The sequence below is a fragment of the Etheostoma spectabile genome, chromosome 17 (genome assembly GCF_008692095.1).
Source record: "Etheostoma spectabile isolate EspeVRDwgs_2016 chromosome 17, UIUC_Espe_1.0, whole genome shotgun sequence".
Taxonomy (NCBI): Eukaryota; Metazoa; Chordata; class Actinopteri; order Perciformes; family Percidae; genus Etheostoma; species Etheostoma spectabile.
The window spans coordinates 23,129,986-23,144,160 of record NC_045749.1 but is presented as its reverse complement, the minus strand read 5'-3'; the positions used below and the strand labels follow the sequence as shown (position 1 = coordinate 23,144,160).

The window sequence follows — 14,175 nt, the reverse complement described above, 5'->3', positions numbered from 1 at the left end:
GTAGGTTGGTAATAGCCGGTTGAACAACTAATAACTGCCTTTGCAACTCATCACAGACGGTAAACACAATGGATGTTGCAACTCAGTGAAGTCACTATTGGTTTGTTCGTTTGAATTTAAAGTGAAAACCAAAGCTGACTCCTTAAAGCTGCCTTCCTTCTCTAACCCTCCAGCAGGGGGAGAAATCTTAAGCTGCATTCTCCTAACATCCACCATGGCGCCCCTTAATGATCATTCTCGCTAACCTCCAGCGGGGGAGGACTCATTAAAGCTGCTTCTCTCTAACCTCCAGCAGGGTAACTCCTTAAAGCTGGCATTCACTCTAACCTCCACAGGAGCGACTCCCTACAGCTGCATTCTCTCTAACCCTCCAGCAGAGGAACTCCTTAATGCTGCGTTCTCTCTAAACCTCCAGCAGGGGAGACTCCTTAAATCTGCAATTTCTCTATAGACCTATAATGTGAGTATATCAAACTGTTCTCCCACTGAGAAAAGAACAACAGTTACAAATTGGACCCAACAATCCCGTTGTTCTGGATGGCGACCATTAAGTCTAATTAAAGCTCTTTTTTCCCGGTGGATGGCTAGCGTTACGTGCGCACCTCCAAACTGACCTTGAAGACGTAGATGAGACGTAGCACCTGTCGTAAAGTTTTAGTCTTTCTGGTCACTGGGCAAGAGAAATCTCAATCAATTTCCCAATCGCAGAGACGGAGATGAGGTAATATGTTAGGAGCATAAACATAGGCACATGCTAGCATGTTAGTACATGGATTACCCTGTGGCCTATGAATGTTAACTAGCATTTATTTAGCATGATTCCCGTGCCTAGGTAATTTAACTAGCAATTTAGTTAGGCACAGGCTAATCACTCTAACTAACATGCTAGCATGTCCTCCATTTACTCCTAACAATTCCTACCGCTCTCTCTGCGGATTGTTATGGCGAGAGCCATTTTTACAAACATTTAAAAGCTAGACTGGAATGTGCTGCATATAATCTTTAAATTTCTTTTCCATTCAAAAGACCAATTTCAATATCCACAAGACATCTTCCTAGGAAAATTACATCATTGCCATTCCTTGTAGTGTTTATCATTCCAGAATATCTACAAAATTCATTTGCAGAATCCCCTATGTGAATTACGGATATTCGCAACTGAGTTTTTAGATTACGTAATTCCAGTGTTGAGATATCTACATGTTATACCGACGAGTCTAACTCCAGTTCAGATCTTTTTATTCAACCAATTCAACGACGAGCTATATGGTCCTTTTCAGACTATCTTAAATAAGTTTTGACTAGGGAAAAGACCGTTGTAGATTCTGGAACGGGAGCTTAGGATAGTCGGTAATTTTATAGTAAATATCTAATCTATGTTTCAAGCTAAGATATCTTGCAAAAATTTTTAATTAAGATATTGTAGATACTAGATTCACGTTGACTAGAGGCCCATTTAAAAAAAATTAATAATAATAACGGAGAGGACCTGCGTCTGTAAGCAACCGTACTAACCCACATCACCAACGTTCAACATGACGCCTATCATACCCTCATAATAAATACATAATACAACACAAACATAATAACATACAACTCGCATCAAACTGTAATCTGTCTATGCAGCTTCCGCTTGGTGGGAACTGGCCAGTTAGCAGCCTGCGCCATAATATCTCGTAGGGTTCAGTGAAGTAGCTCTACGCCCACAACACCGTGGGATTTTCTGATTAGTGTCCAATGAGAAATCATGGAAACGGTGGGTCACAAACGCAGCTATAACTACTGCCCGCTAGCGCTAGCTGCTAGCTGGCTAACACAGTGAGCCTTTCAGGCGAAGCCCACAGAGCTGCGCTAGCCAAACCAGCTTACAGCGTTAGCGGAACCGACACGTGTACCTTCAAAATAAATCAATAGAATTGAAACCCCACTACGCCTTACCACCGTTGTATTGCCTTTAAATGCAGTTTTTATAACCTACCATATATTTGTATGCATGATATTCAGGATGTCACTATGACCTTGAGTGTAATAATATATTGAACCGATTCCGACCATTTTGGTCACAGCATTTAATAAGAGAATGATAAGTGGCCTACATGTCGCTCACTATTTAACCCTCTAAGTTACATTGTATGAGAACAATAACCATCTGAAACGGACTTGATAACGTGATACAACCACTCCAAATCTGTATATCACAGGTGCATGAGCACCGAACCAGCAAACATTGACCTTGTTCACATTTCATTCAAGTAGGAGAAGTGAAAGTTTTTATGGCCAACAACGTTATCGCGCGTCTGAACTGTAAACTTGCCGCCCGACGATCTTAATAATTCTGTCTCTCTCTCTGACTTTATGGCTCTTTTTTCCTGCTTGTGGGCAGGACTAGCTACCGGTTTCTACCCGTATCTTATGAGTCCCCCTTCCCAACTCCTATAAACCATCCTCCCTATTCAGCGCCTTAAGACAGCTCCCTAAGATCAGCTCGCTAGACCAGCTCCCTAGACCAGCTTCCCTATGAACCACGCCTCCAGTGGTTGGTTAGGTGAATAGGCAGCCGCCGTCCGCCTACCTTGCATGCTGCGCGGGGTGGGCTGCTGCTGGTGGAAACTGTGCGACGTGGCTCCTAGGCTGCGGAGCTGCTGTTCGGGACGAGTCTCCATTGTTGGGTTGTGAGTGATTTCCGGCACGCGCCGCTTCAGGCTTGAAGTGTGTGTGTGTGTGTGTGTGTGTGTGTGTGTGTGTGTGTGTGTGTGTGTGTTGGGCTGGCTCGTAGAACAGTCAGCCTGGGCTGTGTCCCATATTGGATCATGTCATGTGTTGAGGTTAGCTGCTGGTTAACGGATACCATTTCCATTGATTGTTTGACCTTTAGCACATGTGTCCTAATAAGCAGTCATGTTTCCAGCGGTCAACAAATGCTTTGTATTTCTTACTCTGTGGCAGTTGTCTAGTGTCAAACGTTTGATCTAAACCTTACAGAAACCACCACCTGCTGGAGATGTCAGAATGAAACAGGTATTCACTCTTCTTTTACTGTCGGGTTATATGTGTTTGATCAGGATATCTCTTGGCAAAGGGATTCCTCTGTCTGTTTTGTTTCAAGAAGATTTCTTGGTATTGCTCACATCTTATTGGACAGCTCTGTATCAGTGGCATACCCTGATTGGATAAAGGAGGACAGAGAGACGGCTTCCGTTAGAAAAACTACAGAAGAGGATTCAAGACCATCAAAAAATGTCATCATGACTTTCTGACACTTGAATCAGAAAATGTTTAATGTTAACTTGCTTATCATCCTTTACTCAACAAAGGAGAGGAAATAAAACAAAAATGAAAGCATGTCAAACTTTAAATTATTTCAACTTTAACTAAGCTGCTGCTTACCTTTTCAACCCACTTCAGAAGCAATAATGAGGTATCGGTGCGCTGCATGCTCTGGGCTCTACCTCGCAGTGTTACTGCGGATCATGTGCACGCAGCTTCACAGGTGACAGACACTGTTGACTGGGCTTGAATTGAAATCAAGTGCTATTGTTCCCATTTTTGGGATCAATAAATATCTATCTATCGATCTCAGTGGAAGCCTTGGTAACTTTGACTTCTTGAGGGAACTGCTGAGGTTTTGGACAGGGGGTTCCAACATCAGTATCCTGCAGTATTGCAGTAACAACAACGCCAATAACTTGAATTAAAAAAAAAGCATTTGGATGATGATGAGTATCCTAGACAGCTAAAGGGACTGCTGCAGTATCTGAGTGTTGGGAACCTCTGACCTAGGCCTGCACGATCGATATAAAATCACGATTTTGATTCACCCTCTTCACGATTTAATTTTTAAATAACTTAGATTAAAAGTTAATAGTTTTTTTTATTCTCATTTAAATTTACGAGCCGACTGCATCACAAACTCTACTACTTTCTTCTGTGAGTTTTAAAATTAGACTTTATAAAAGGTTGGAATGCTCTCCCTTCTCTTCATTGGAGCCTCTATGATTACAGGCTTGTGGTGAACCATCTGCTCTAGGTGCCAAAAGAAATCTATGTTTGGTACTGCCAATTAGTTTTGTTATGTCATGGTCAAAAAAATTGTGTCAGAGATTGGTGATATCAATTCTAAGCAAAACAATCGTGATTCATATTTCCCCTGACTCTTGCAGGCCTAATCTGGGCACTTTGCTTGTGTTCGAAATGCAGTTTGTGCTTCGTCTGATCTCGAGAAGAGAGAGATAAACCAAAAGTCAGAGACTGGATCCCAAAATCCTCAGCAGTTTTCTCCTCACCATTCCCCCACTGAGCTTTTAGCCAATTATGTCCTGGGTCATATGAAAGTTCTGTGGCATGAATTTGTCAATTTTGCTTATTGCACACATGTAAAGGCTTGTTCTCTCAGGTCAGTTTTGAACCCACAGTGTGCTGTGCATGGATGGATTTCTCTCTTTGTCCTGCCAGGTAAACGTAAAGCTCTGAAGCTGAATTTCGCCAACCCTCCAGTGAAACCAGCCTCCAGGCTCCCGCTCCATCCACCGCCTTCCTCTTTCCAGAACCCTCACATGTGAGTAGAGACAGCATCTGACGGGTCAGTGCTGTGTGAGATCATAGATCAGCAGCAGGTCCTAGGTTTCTCACGTCGCTGAAAGTTATTATTCTAAAGTTAAACAGCTACAGCTGGCTCCCATTGCAGCAGCACAACTGTGTGTTAACAGGACGATATTAGATATTTCTATTACATATCTTTGTTAGTGGAAATAGAGAAGAAAAAAGATTGATATAAGAAAAGGTAGTTTGTTACTATAGTACATCGCCATTCATGAGCATCATCGGCAGCAATATCCACTGCTGCAGACTTATACATGTGTGGCCTGATGCCGGGTTGAAATGGTTTTTGGGGTGGTTGGAGGCTGTGATCCACAGCAGCTTCCCCCATGGACCAGTTTAAATTAGCTCCCTGCCAAAGTCCCCCCCCCTCCCCCCATCAGTCCAGCCCAACGCCTGGTGGCCGTCCAAAAGAAACAGAGTCAAACTTCCGCTGGAACTCTTTTAAATGGTTCACTTTGCATACAAAAGCTTTGGGTCTACTGATAAAATATTGTCATATCAGTTCCCCTCATGTTGGGGGGGGGGTGCTTTTTTCTCTTCGCTCCTCCTTCCTCGTTCGCTGTTTGAAACATGTACGTTCCCTCATCCCCGCAAAAAAACCAAAGCATCTCAATAAAAAAAAAACCAACCCCGGATCCACCCTCTGTGCTCTGAGACGGGTTCCCCCTGCTGCTCATGGGAGAATGTTGCATCTCTGTAAATGATAGAGTGTGGTCTAGACCTGCTCCGTATGACAAGAGTCCGCAGATAACTGCAGCATAATCTGAGTCTACTAAATTCAAAATGAACTTACTTGTGCCTGCCATCCCCCCCCCCCCAGAGGAGCGTCTGCGGACACATAGTATTGAGTCGTCATGGGGAAGCTGAAGATCTCTGCTTGGGGCGAGCATTGTGACTTCCGGCGAAGGTTCTGAGAGACTTGGGGAGATTGGGCGTGGAGCATATGGCTCCGTCACAAGATGTTCTACAACCCACGGGCCAGACATGGCTGTCAGGACACACACACCCCCCCCCCCATCCAGAGCAACAGCTGTGCTATTTCCCTCAGTGCCGATTGACGTCTTGCACTAAGACCATCTGTGTGTGTGCTGTGTCTCCCAGAGGATTCGCTCCACTGTGGATGAGAAGGAGCAGAAGCAGCTGCTGATGGATCTGGACGTGGTCATGAGGAGCAGTGACTGTCCCTACATCGTTCAGTTCTACGGCGCTCTCTTCAGAGAGGTGGGAGGTCATGCAGCAGCAGCTCGCTGATAGGCAGGGAATGATCCCGTGCACATCTCCTCATCTTCTGGCTCTTTGTTTCAGGGTGACTGCTGGATCTGTATGGAACTCATGGCTACCTCATTAGACAAATTTTACAAATATGTCTATTGTGCATTGGATGATGTCATTCCGGAGGAAATACTTGGCAAAATAACATTAGCGGTGAGTAGGCGATTCACTTTGTCTTCAAAAATGTTGATCACATTGGAAACAGAAGTGATGTGTTTTATTGTGTCTCCAACAGACTGTTAAAGCACTGAACCACTTAAAAGAAAACTTGAAAATAATTCATAGAGGTAAGTACCAAAGACGTCACTTCTGACGTGCCTGCCGCCATAGTTGTGTCCCACACAGCATAGAGCTAGGCTACAGATACGCTACAATCAAAATGAGACAGAAAGAACGATATTGGTTGGGATCCATATTTATTACCTCCAAACTGTATTCTGTACCATAAAATCTGCAAAGCATCTGCCCCAATTAACTTTTTCCAACATTTATGTTTCTCCCAATTTCTTCCCACACACCTGAGATAGCCTAAAGGCTTTCAAGAGTACAATTCAATTGTATTTATTATATCAAATCATAAATGGAGTTTTTTAAGTAACCTTTACAGACCACACTCTATAATTTACAAAGACCCAACAATTCTCCCCCAATATTAAGCAGGGCATTGCAGGGCATTGCAGGGCAGAGCACGGGGTTGCAGGGCATGGCAGGGCGGAGCATGGGGTTGCAGGGTGGAGCAAGGGGTTGCAGAGCATAACAGGGTGGAGCAGGGGGTTGCAGGGCCTAGCATGGTGCGCATGCGGTTGCATGGCGTAGCGGTTGTTGCAGGGCATAGCAGGGTGAGGCAGGGGGTTGTGCAGCCTAGCAGGGTGGAGCAGGGTTGCAGGGCGTCAGGGGTTGCAGGGCTAGCATGTGGTTGCAGGGTGGAGCAGGCATTTGCAGGGCAGTGCAAGGGGTTTGCAGGCACAGCAGGGTGGAGCGGGGTTGCAGGGCGAGCAAGGCATAGCAGGGGGTTGGAGGGCGGACAAGGCATAGCGGGGGTTGGAGGGCGGAGCAAGGCATAGCAGGTGGGAGCAGGGGTTGGAGGCGGGAGCATGCTAGCGGGGGTTTGAGGGCGGAGCAAGGCATAGCAGGGGGTTGGAGGGCGGAGCAAGGCATAGCAGGGTGGAGCAGGGGGTTGCAGGGTGGAGCAAGGCGGAGCAGGGCATACAAAAGCCTACCAACAGCCCTGTGACATCATGTGGTCCTTATGAATAGTTAACAGTCAACATTATGTCATTTTATTGGAACATTGAGTTAGAGCCATGTTGTTGAATTAAAACCTGATGTGATGGTCTTTTCTCTAAGCTACCTTTTAATATACAGTTGGTATTTAATGTCCATATATAAAAGATTTTCCAAACCTTGGATGCAGTTTGTTTCTCTTTCTTTCATTTCAGACATCAAACCTTCCAACATTCTCATGGACCGAGCGGGGAACATCAAGCTGTGTGACTTTGGCATCAGCGGTCAGCTGGTGGACTCTATTGCTAAGACCCGGGACGCCGGCTGCCGGCCTTACATGGCGGTAAGGACTGAAAGGGAATGACACCCATTCATCTCTTTGTGCACGTCATGGTGTATTACCGCTTCATTTAAATTACCAGGCCAGGTAGACAGATATAGACATGATACTGGTGTTAGGTGGTCTCGACTGCAACACTGCTGAATGCTCCCAGTCTGATGAACACTTGAGCTTCAGCAGATCTGAGGCTCTGACCTTTGACCTGCCCCATGGCAGGAGCAGCAGCATCTCAGTGGTTCTGGATTAAATGATGTAATGTGTGTGTGTGTGTGTGTGTGTGTGTGTGTGTGTGTGTGTGTGTGTGTGTGTGTGTGTGTGTGTGTGTGTGTGTGTGTGTGTGTGTGTGTGTGTGTGTGTGTGTGTGTGTGTGTGTGTGTGTGTGTGTGTGTGTGTGTGTGTGTGTGTGTGTGTGTGTGTGTTTCAGCCTGAGAGGATTGACCCCAGTGCGTCCAGACAAGGCTATGACGTGCGTTCTGACGTCTGGAGCCTGGGAATCACTCTGGTAAGACAGGGGGGCTCAGCTTTTACACTGTGTGTGTGTGTGTGTGTGTGAGATACTGTAATACACCAGGTGTTGTTGAGGTCAATGCGGAGTCCAGTGAAGTCTGCATGCACCTTTTATCCTAACATGGAGGAAGCTCATTAAAACCAACCACTCCTAAACACCATCTGAGAGCGAGGCTATAGGTGCTCCAGGTCCACTATTTGTTTTCATATTTTGGCAGGTTAGGACACACACAGGCTTGTTGTAAACAGGCTTTATCAGCTTTGGATGGCCAAAGAGAGGGATACTGTGGTCTGTCTGCTCTTGTAGACAACTGCTCCTTCCTTCTTCTGTACGCTGATTAGCATGAAGACCTTCTCTCTCTCTCTCTCTCTCTCTCTCTCTCTCTTTCTCTCTCTTTCTCTCTCTCTCTGTGTGTGTGTTGCAGTACGAGCTGGCCACAGGAAGGTTCCCGTACCCAAAGTGGAACAGCGTGTTTGATCAGCTGACTCAAGTGGTGAAAGGTGAGCCTCCGCAGCTCACCAGCTCCGAGGAACGCCAGTTCTCCCCCATGTTCATCAGCTGTGTCAACCTTTGGTAGGCGTATGCACACACACACACACACACACACACACATACTCTCATACACACACAGACACACACACTCATTGTGGAGCAGAGTGAACACGTGTCCCCCGTGCTGATGGACATTGTTTGTCTCTGTCTTTCTGTCCAGCCTTACCAAGGATGAATCCAAACGGCCAAAGTACAAGGAGCTTCTGGTAAGTTCTCTAGCTTTTACATGTGTGCTGAGTGTTACTGTCTGCTGCCCATGTGGAAGTGGATCAGTGTTCTACTTCACACATTGTCACCAGTTAAAGAAAGGGACACTTGAATGACACGTGTGTGTTTGTTAGTGTTACAAATCTGTTCAATCAATCAATCAATCAACATTTATTTATATAGCACTTTACAGCACCAGCAGGTGTCCAAAGTGCTTTACATCATCAAGAAAACAAACACAACATTCACGTGAAAATACAAACAAACAAAACAAACACAACAACAAGCATAAAAACAGACAGATTAAGTAACCTATAACTCATCAAAAAGAGTTGTTACACCACTACTGTGTATTAAAAGCCATTCTAAATAATAAGTTTTGATTTAAAGAACAACATCCGTTATAGTGCGAATGTCTGGCGGGAGCTTGTTCCAGAGTTTTGGCCAGCAACGCGAAAGCCCGATCGCCCCACTGCTTGTACCTCGACCTCGGGACTTCTAGAGTCCGTAGATTGGAAGACCGCAACAACCGATTTTGCCCACCCAAGTTAAAAGCTCGGACAAATACTTTGGGCAAGGCCATTTAGGGCTTTAAAAACAAACAATGCGATTTTAAAATCAATTCTAAAACGCACCGGAAGCCAGTGTAGAGTAAAAAGAACGGGAGTGATGTGTGCACTCCGAGAAGTATTTGTGAGAAAGCGAGCAGCGGCATTTTGCACAAGCTGCAGACGTGCGATGGATTTTTGATTTAGGCCACCATAAAGAGCGTTCCTGTACTGATGAGACGTTTGGGCCGTTAGAGCTGCCCTAACTGAATATTTTATAATATTTTAGTTCAATGGGTTGCTCATAGTGCAGTTCCCCTTTTGTCACTTTGTTGTTTTCTGGAGCCTTCAGCCTCCTAACCATAGTTATAGTGACCAGTGCTGCTTTATCAGCCCACAACATCACTGGCCATTTAAAATGAAGTAAGGGTCAATATATTCTGAAATAATGCTCGAAACCAGTGTTTATCTCAGGAGGAGTTTCCATCCCGTCAGCCTGAAGCTCAGTGTGTCTCTCTTCCAGAAACATCCCTTCATTCTGATGTATGAAGAGCGTTTTGTGGACGTCGCCAGTTACGTATGTCGTGTCCTGGATCAGATGCCCGCCTCGCCCATCTCGCCTATGTACGTGGACTGACGGAGTTAGGTTGTGTGCGTGTGCGAGAGTGTGAGGGTTACATAGCATCAGCTATTTATTCACACGTTCCAAAGAACAAAGGTTGCCCGGTGCAATGACATGAATATTGTTAAGCAAACCTCAGTCAATTGTCAAATATCGTCAGCCAGGAAGAGTGTGTGTGTGTGTGTCTGTGTGTGTGTCTGTGTGTGTCTGTCTGTGTGTCTGTGTGTGTCTGTTTTCAGATGTTCAGCTCAGTCTCTTAAACCGAGTGACACTACATCAGGTACACATGGTTCCATGCTTCATTGCCTGATGTGAAGTTCTTCACTGATATAAATGTGTGAGTGTGTGTATAGACCATGTGCTGTCCCTGGCAGGCTCTGATCTTGATCACATCTTGTGGTGCACAATGAGTCCAGCTGCTCCTCAGCAGCCCGCCACAGCACTCTGACCACAGATAGGCCACATGGGATAAAATCCTGGCAATGGTTTCCTGTCGACAACCCACAAATGCTGCTAAATGACATAATGTCCTTTTGTACCAACCACACCCCTGCCAGGAGAGGACGAGGATCTGTCCCCCTCACAGCATGTTCCTCTGGGACCCGCCACGTTTCTCTGGCTCGCACTGATGATGGAATGTGTCCCATGCCAAACCATATACCAAACTCGGGATGCATCGCCATAGTCTAACAGCCGCTCCCCCACCTGTCTTCCTTCACCAGGCGACGCTGCCACTCAGACTCCCTCCATCACACAGTTAGCTACTTAACCAAACTGTCTGAATGGATGGTGGTCCTCCCACACTGGGGCGCTGTAGAGACTTGGAATGTCATAAATGAATATAGAGGTAAAGATGGCAATATTTATATTTTAATGTAACACTGAATATTGCCAGCCTTATCTGGTAACTAATAATGTAAGTAAAGGTCATTTCATGCAACACAGCCTATAAAAAGCAAAGAGGTATACAGAGTCAGCTTAAGTCAACTGTTGACTTTCTCAAAATCAGTTTTGACTGACATTTATGAGTCTGTTGGAGTTGTTGATCACCTTTGTTGTTTGACTTTATTATATTTTAGTATTGTAGTTGGAGTCTGGCAAGAGACATATTTAAAAAAGCAAAATACAAGGCTGACTAGTAGGGCTGGGCCCAGATCTAAAATTTAAAGACTATTTGTTTGGTTTTGCTCACAGCCAATCACGATTTCTAATATGATGCAACGTGAATGGCCCACTACCACAGCAGCTACAGATACAATCTGTGGTGTGATGCAACTAATGGATGGGTATCAAATGAAATGTAAACAAAAAGCTGAGTGAAGTACTCTGTTGGTAGCGGTATCACTTTAAGGCTAGTGTTTGAAAGAATGCCCAGCCATACTGAATAGTACTCCCGATGACCAGTACATCGACACGTATAGAATGTGCTGGAGTTCCCCTTTTCATTTAAAATTCTTTGACTTAGGCCTCTACAGATGTCAGCCATGTTGGAAAGTGTCCACCGTCATCAGGATGTGTTGAATGCTCGTGGCTTATTCTGGAGGATTAGACCGTAACAGCAAGCCATTCTTCTCTCAGTAATGTGAAATGGTGCAAAGCCCTAAGAAACTGATTCATTTCCAGGAAGCTACCTTACCACTTGTGAATATCAACCTCCAGGGTACATGTTGTATAAATTGCAATTTACTAGAATGTTCATATTAGATTATAAAATATTAATGGCAATGAATATTATAGTGTATCTTTATTGAAGGGTTACAAATACATTTTCTGTTTAAAACTTGGATTGGGTGCTTCTTGTGAATTGGACATGAATAAAACAGTAACGACCCAAAGGATTTGGCTGTGATAAGTTTATTGCTTTTCTTTCTGTCATATACAGGATCAAGCAGTACAATAGTAAGGCAAGTCCGCGGCCAAGCACCATGGAAGCTTCTGTCAGATGAGTGAAAGGATTGCAAAAGGAGCCCAACCCGATATTATAAGCCAGTACATATTCTTACAACAGAAGGTGAAGAATACCAGCTTTGTCATATATTGGAGTTGGGCATTCATAGCCTACATGTACTCTACATAGAACCCATTAACAAGTGCAACACTTCATAAGTAACAGGAACAATACTTGGTCTAAACAGAACACAGTGAAGAAATGTATTGGCCAAGGCACTTAAAGCAAAAGTTTGACATTTTGAGAAGTCTATTTATTTGCTTTCTTGCCGATAGATGAGAAGCTGGATAATGAAAAAACTATATGCTTTACGGGGTTGGGAGTGTGAACCTCGTCTCATCAGTGTAACCAAGTAAGTGTGTGTGTGTGTGTGTGTGTGTGTGCTACCTCTGTGCCAAAATGCAGTAATCACAGTTTAGATCTGAATTTATTACTTTTTCATATTCACAAGTGCTAATAATGTCCACTCCATAAGGTTCTTTCTTTAAAGAAGTGATTTAAGAAATCATGGCTTTTCCAAGTGGCTCCTTACTTTGAATCACATTTTTAAGAGAATCGATTTACTAAGAAATGTCCGTGGTCCAAATGGCAGCACTGGAGTTTACCTGATAAATCACAGAGCGCCAGTCTATTAGAAAGGAATGTCAGTATAAATACAGGATAAATATAAAAACTCTATAAATAACTGTGGGCTGCAAATAGAAAGGGTGAAATTTGTAAGGACAAAGAACTACTTAGTGGGTAAAAAATAGAGATGAAGTTGCATTTTCTATTAACATTTGTCTGAAAAAGTGATGTTGACTTATGTTGGAACGTTCTATATTAATATCTGTCATCATCTTCCAGGAAATAGCAAATTCATAATACAATGTGACGGGGGGAACTGGTATGAACAAATAGTAATACAAAGCTGTTGCAAATAAGGCAGTTTGTCTGCCTATTAAACCAATAAGGCCAAAGATTCTCCAAAATGTCAGTGTGTGGATAAATAACCCAAATAGTGAAAAGAAAGCGGAATGACAACATATCCTAACTCAAGCAAACGTGGCCGTGTGTGTTAGCGTCGTGCACAGTGGGATAGCTCCATCACCTGATGAACTGATTACATAATGCACTTGATTTGTGGTTTGCGTCACCACAACGTCCTCGTCTCTGCCAGTACAGATAGTTAGGATATTTACAAAATGGCCGTACTAAGCAATCCAATTCACCTTGTAATTCTGTTTTTTTTTTTCCAGTACAACAAACACAGAAAATATAAAACGATTGTCCCAATGTGTCTTCAAGTCTAGGGGGCGTAACACTGATAGTTGCATAAGGTGTTGGTATAAAGCACTGTACTCATGTCACCATTACCTAGAGAAGAATTTGTGTGTCCACTGTCCCATTTATTTGACAGTTGTGCGCATCATTGTCCAAAAAGGACACAGATAATATCAAAAAGCCCTCAGTTGTTAGATTCTGGTTGTGATGACAACACAGGGACCTCAAAATATAATTCTGTAGCCATCAATCTATGAAGAATGGTCTACTTAATGTCACATCCCACTTATAATAGAGGCACATGCTAGCACTTGGACTGAAGCTGTTCAGGGTAGAAGTCACTAGTTGTTTGGCATATGGCAGCGGCCCATACAGCTACTTGCAGCTGGTGTCTTGTGTTTGACGGCGGATGGCGAGCACTTTGCTGGAGCTTTCACCAGTGCTCCAGGTGAAGGTCCATGGCAGTGTTCAAGTTAATGTCTGTGACATCCAGGAACTCTGTGTTGAAGATGCTGGGCCCACTGGGCAGAGCCACACTAAAGGCCGTGGCTGAGCTGGGGGGCGTCAGGTCCAGCCACTCCATGGTCTCCCACGGCGTCTCGCTGAACGCCATGCTGACCATCCCCTGCACCTCGGACACACCAGACCCCTTAGTGCTGATGGGTGACAGAGGCGTGTCCATCAGATCTCTGTTGGTCAGAAGTTTGTCCTGTTGGGGATGGTGAGGGTGGCGGTGGTGGTACCCCTCGTCGTCTCTGTTCCCGTCCTCTTCCTGTCCCCCGTCCTCACTGGCCATTTTAAGAAGAGCCACCTCCGCTCCCCGGCCAATCGGACCTCCCAGCAGATTCTCCAGGTGGCTCTCAGTGATGTGATTAGCCGAGTGGTCGTAAGGGAACTGGGCGGGGGACAGGTGTTCGTAGTGTCGGTGGAACCTGGGGGCTAGGAGGCTGGGACACCCTGGGGACACAGTAATGTGAGGCACAACTTTGGTTACAGAGGCCCTCTCCCTCTCTTCTCTGGCGTTAGCTGGCATCTCTTGGAGAGAAAGAGGAGAGGAGGGAGGGTCACAGCAGGTCCCGGACCATACCAGTG

The 14,175-nt window shown here is 44.8% G+C and overlaps 3 protein-coding genes across 8 annotated transcripts in view; 2 read left to right on the top strand and 1 right to left on the bottom strand.

Annotated features, from left to right (window-relative positions):
• The window catches only part of LOC116705506 (dual specificity mitogen-activated protein kinase kinase 2), a 14,698-nt gene extending 3,042 nt beyond the window's left edge, over nt 1-11,656 (top strand). Inside the window, exons 3-12 of the mRNA XM_032541709.1 lie at nt 2,983-3,018; nt 4,453-4,557; nt 5,672-5,820; nt 5,905-6,024; nt 6,107-6,158; nt 7,311-7,438; nt 7,860-7,937; nt 8,368-8,516; nt 8,656-8,701; nt 9,774-11,656. Of these exons, the coding sequence (XP_032397600.1) occupies nt 2,983-3,018; nt 4,453-4,557; nt 5,672-5,820; nt 5,905-6,024; nt 6,107-6,158; nt 7,311-7,438; nt 7,860-7,937; nt 8,368-8,516; nt 8,656-8,701; nt 9,774-9,887 (977 nt within the window). The 3' untranslated portion in view covers nt 9,888-11,656. The remainder of the gene's footprint in view (nt 1-2,982; nt 3,019-4,452; nt 4,558-5,671; nt 5,821-5,904; nt 6,025-6,106; nt 6,159-7,310; nt 7,439-7,859; nt 7,938-8,367; nt 8,517-8,655; nt 8,702-9,773) is intronic.
• LOC116705659 (manganese-dependent ADP-ribose/CDP-alcohol diphosphatase) overlaps nt 1-13,003 on the top strand; it is a 20,812-nt gene extending 7,809 nt beyond the window's left edge. Inside the window, exon 4 of the transcript XR_004335983.1 lies at nt 12,993-13,003. The gene's annotated coding sequence lies outside the window, so the exon portion shown is untranslated. The remainder of the gene's footprint in view (nt 1-12,992) is intronic.
• LOC116705626 (myocardin) overlaps nt 11,711-14,175 on the bottom strand; it is a 167,151-nt gene continuing 164,686 nt past the window's right edge. For 4 of the 6 annotated variants that reach the window (XM_032541946.1, XM_032541949.1, XM_032541948.1 and 1 more), the window contains one exon: nt 11,711-14,118. In XM_032541946.1, the coding sequence (XP_032397837.1) occupies nt 13,517-14,118 (602 nt within the window). In that variant the 3' untranslated portion in view covers nt 11,711-13,516. The remainder of the gene's footprint in view (nt 14,119-14,175) is intronic. The other 2 variants (XM_032541947.1, XM_032541952.1) reach the window with 1 other exon arrangement.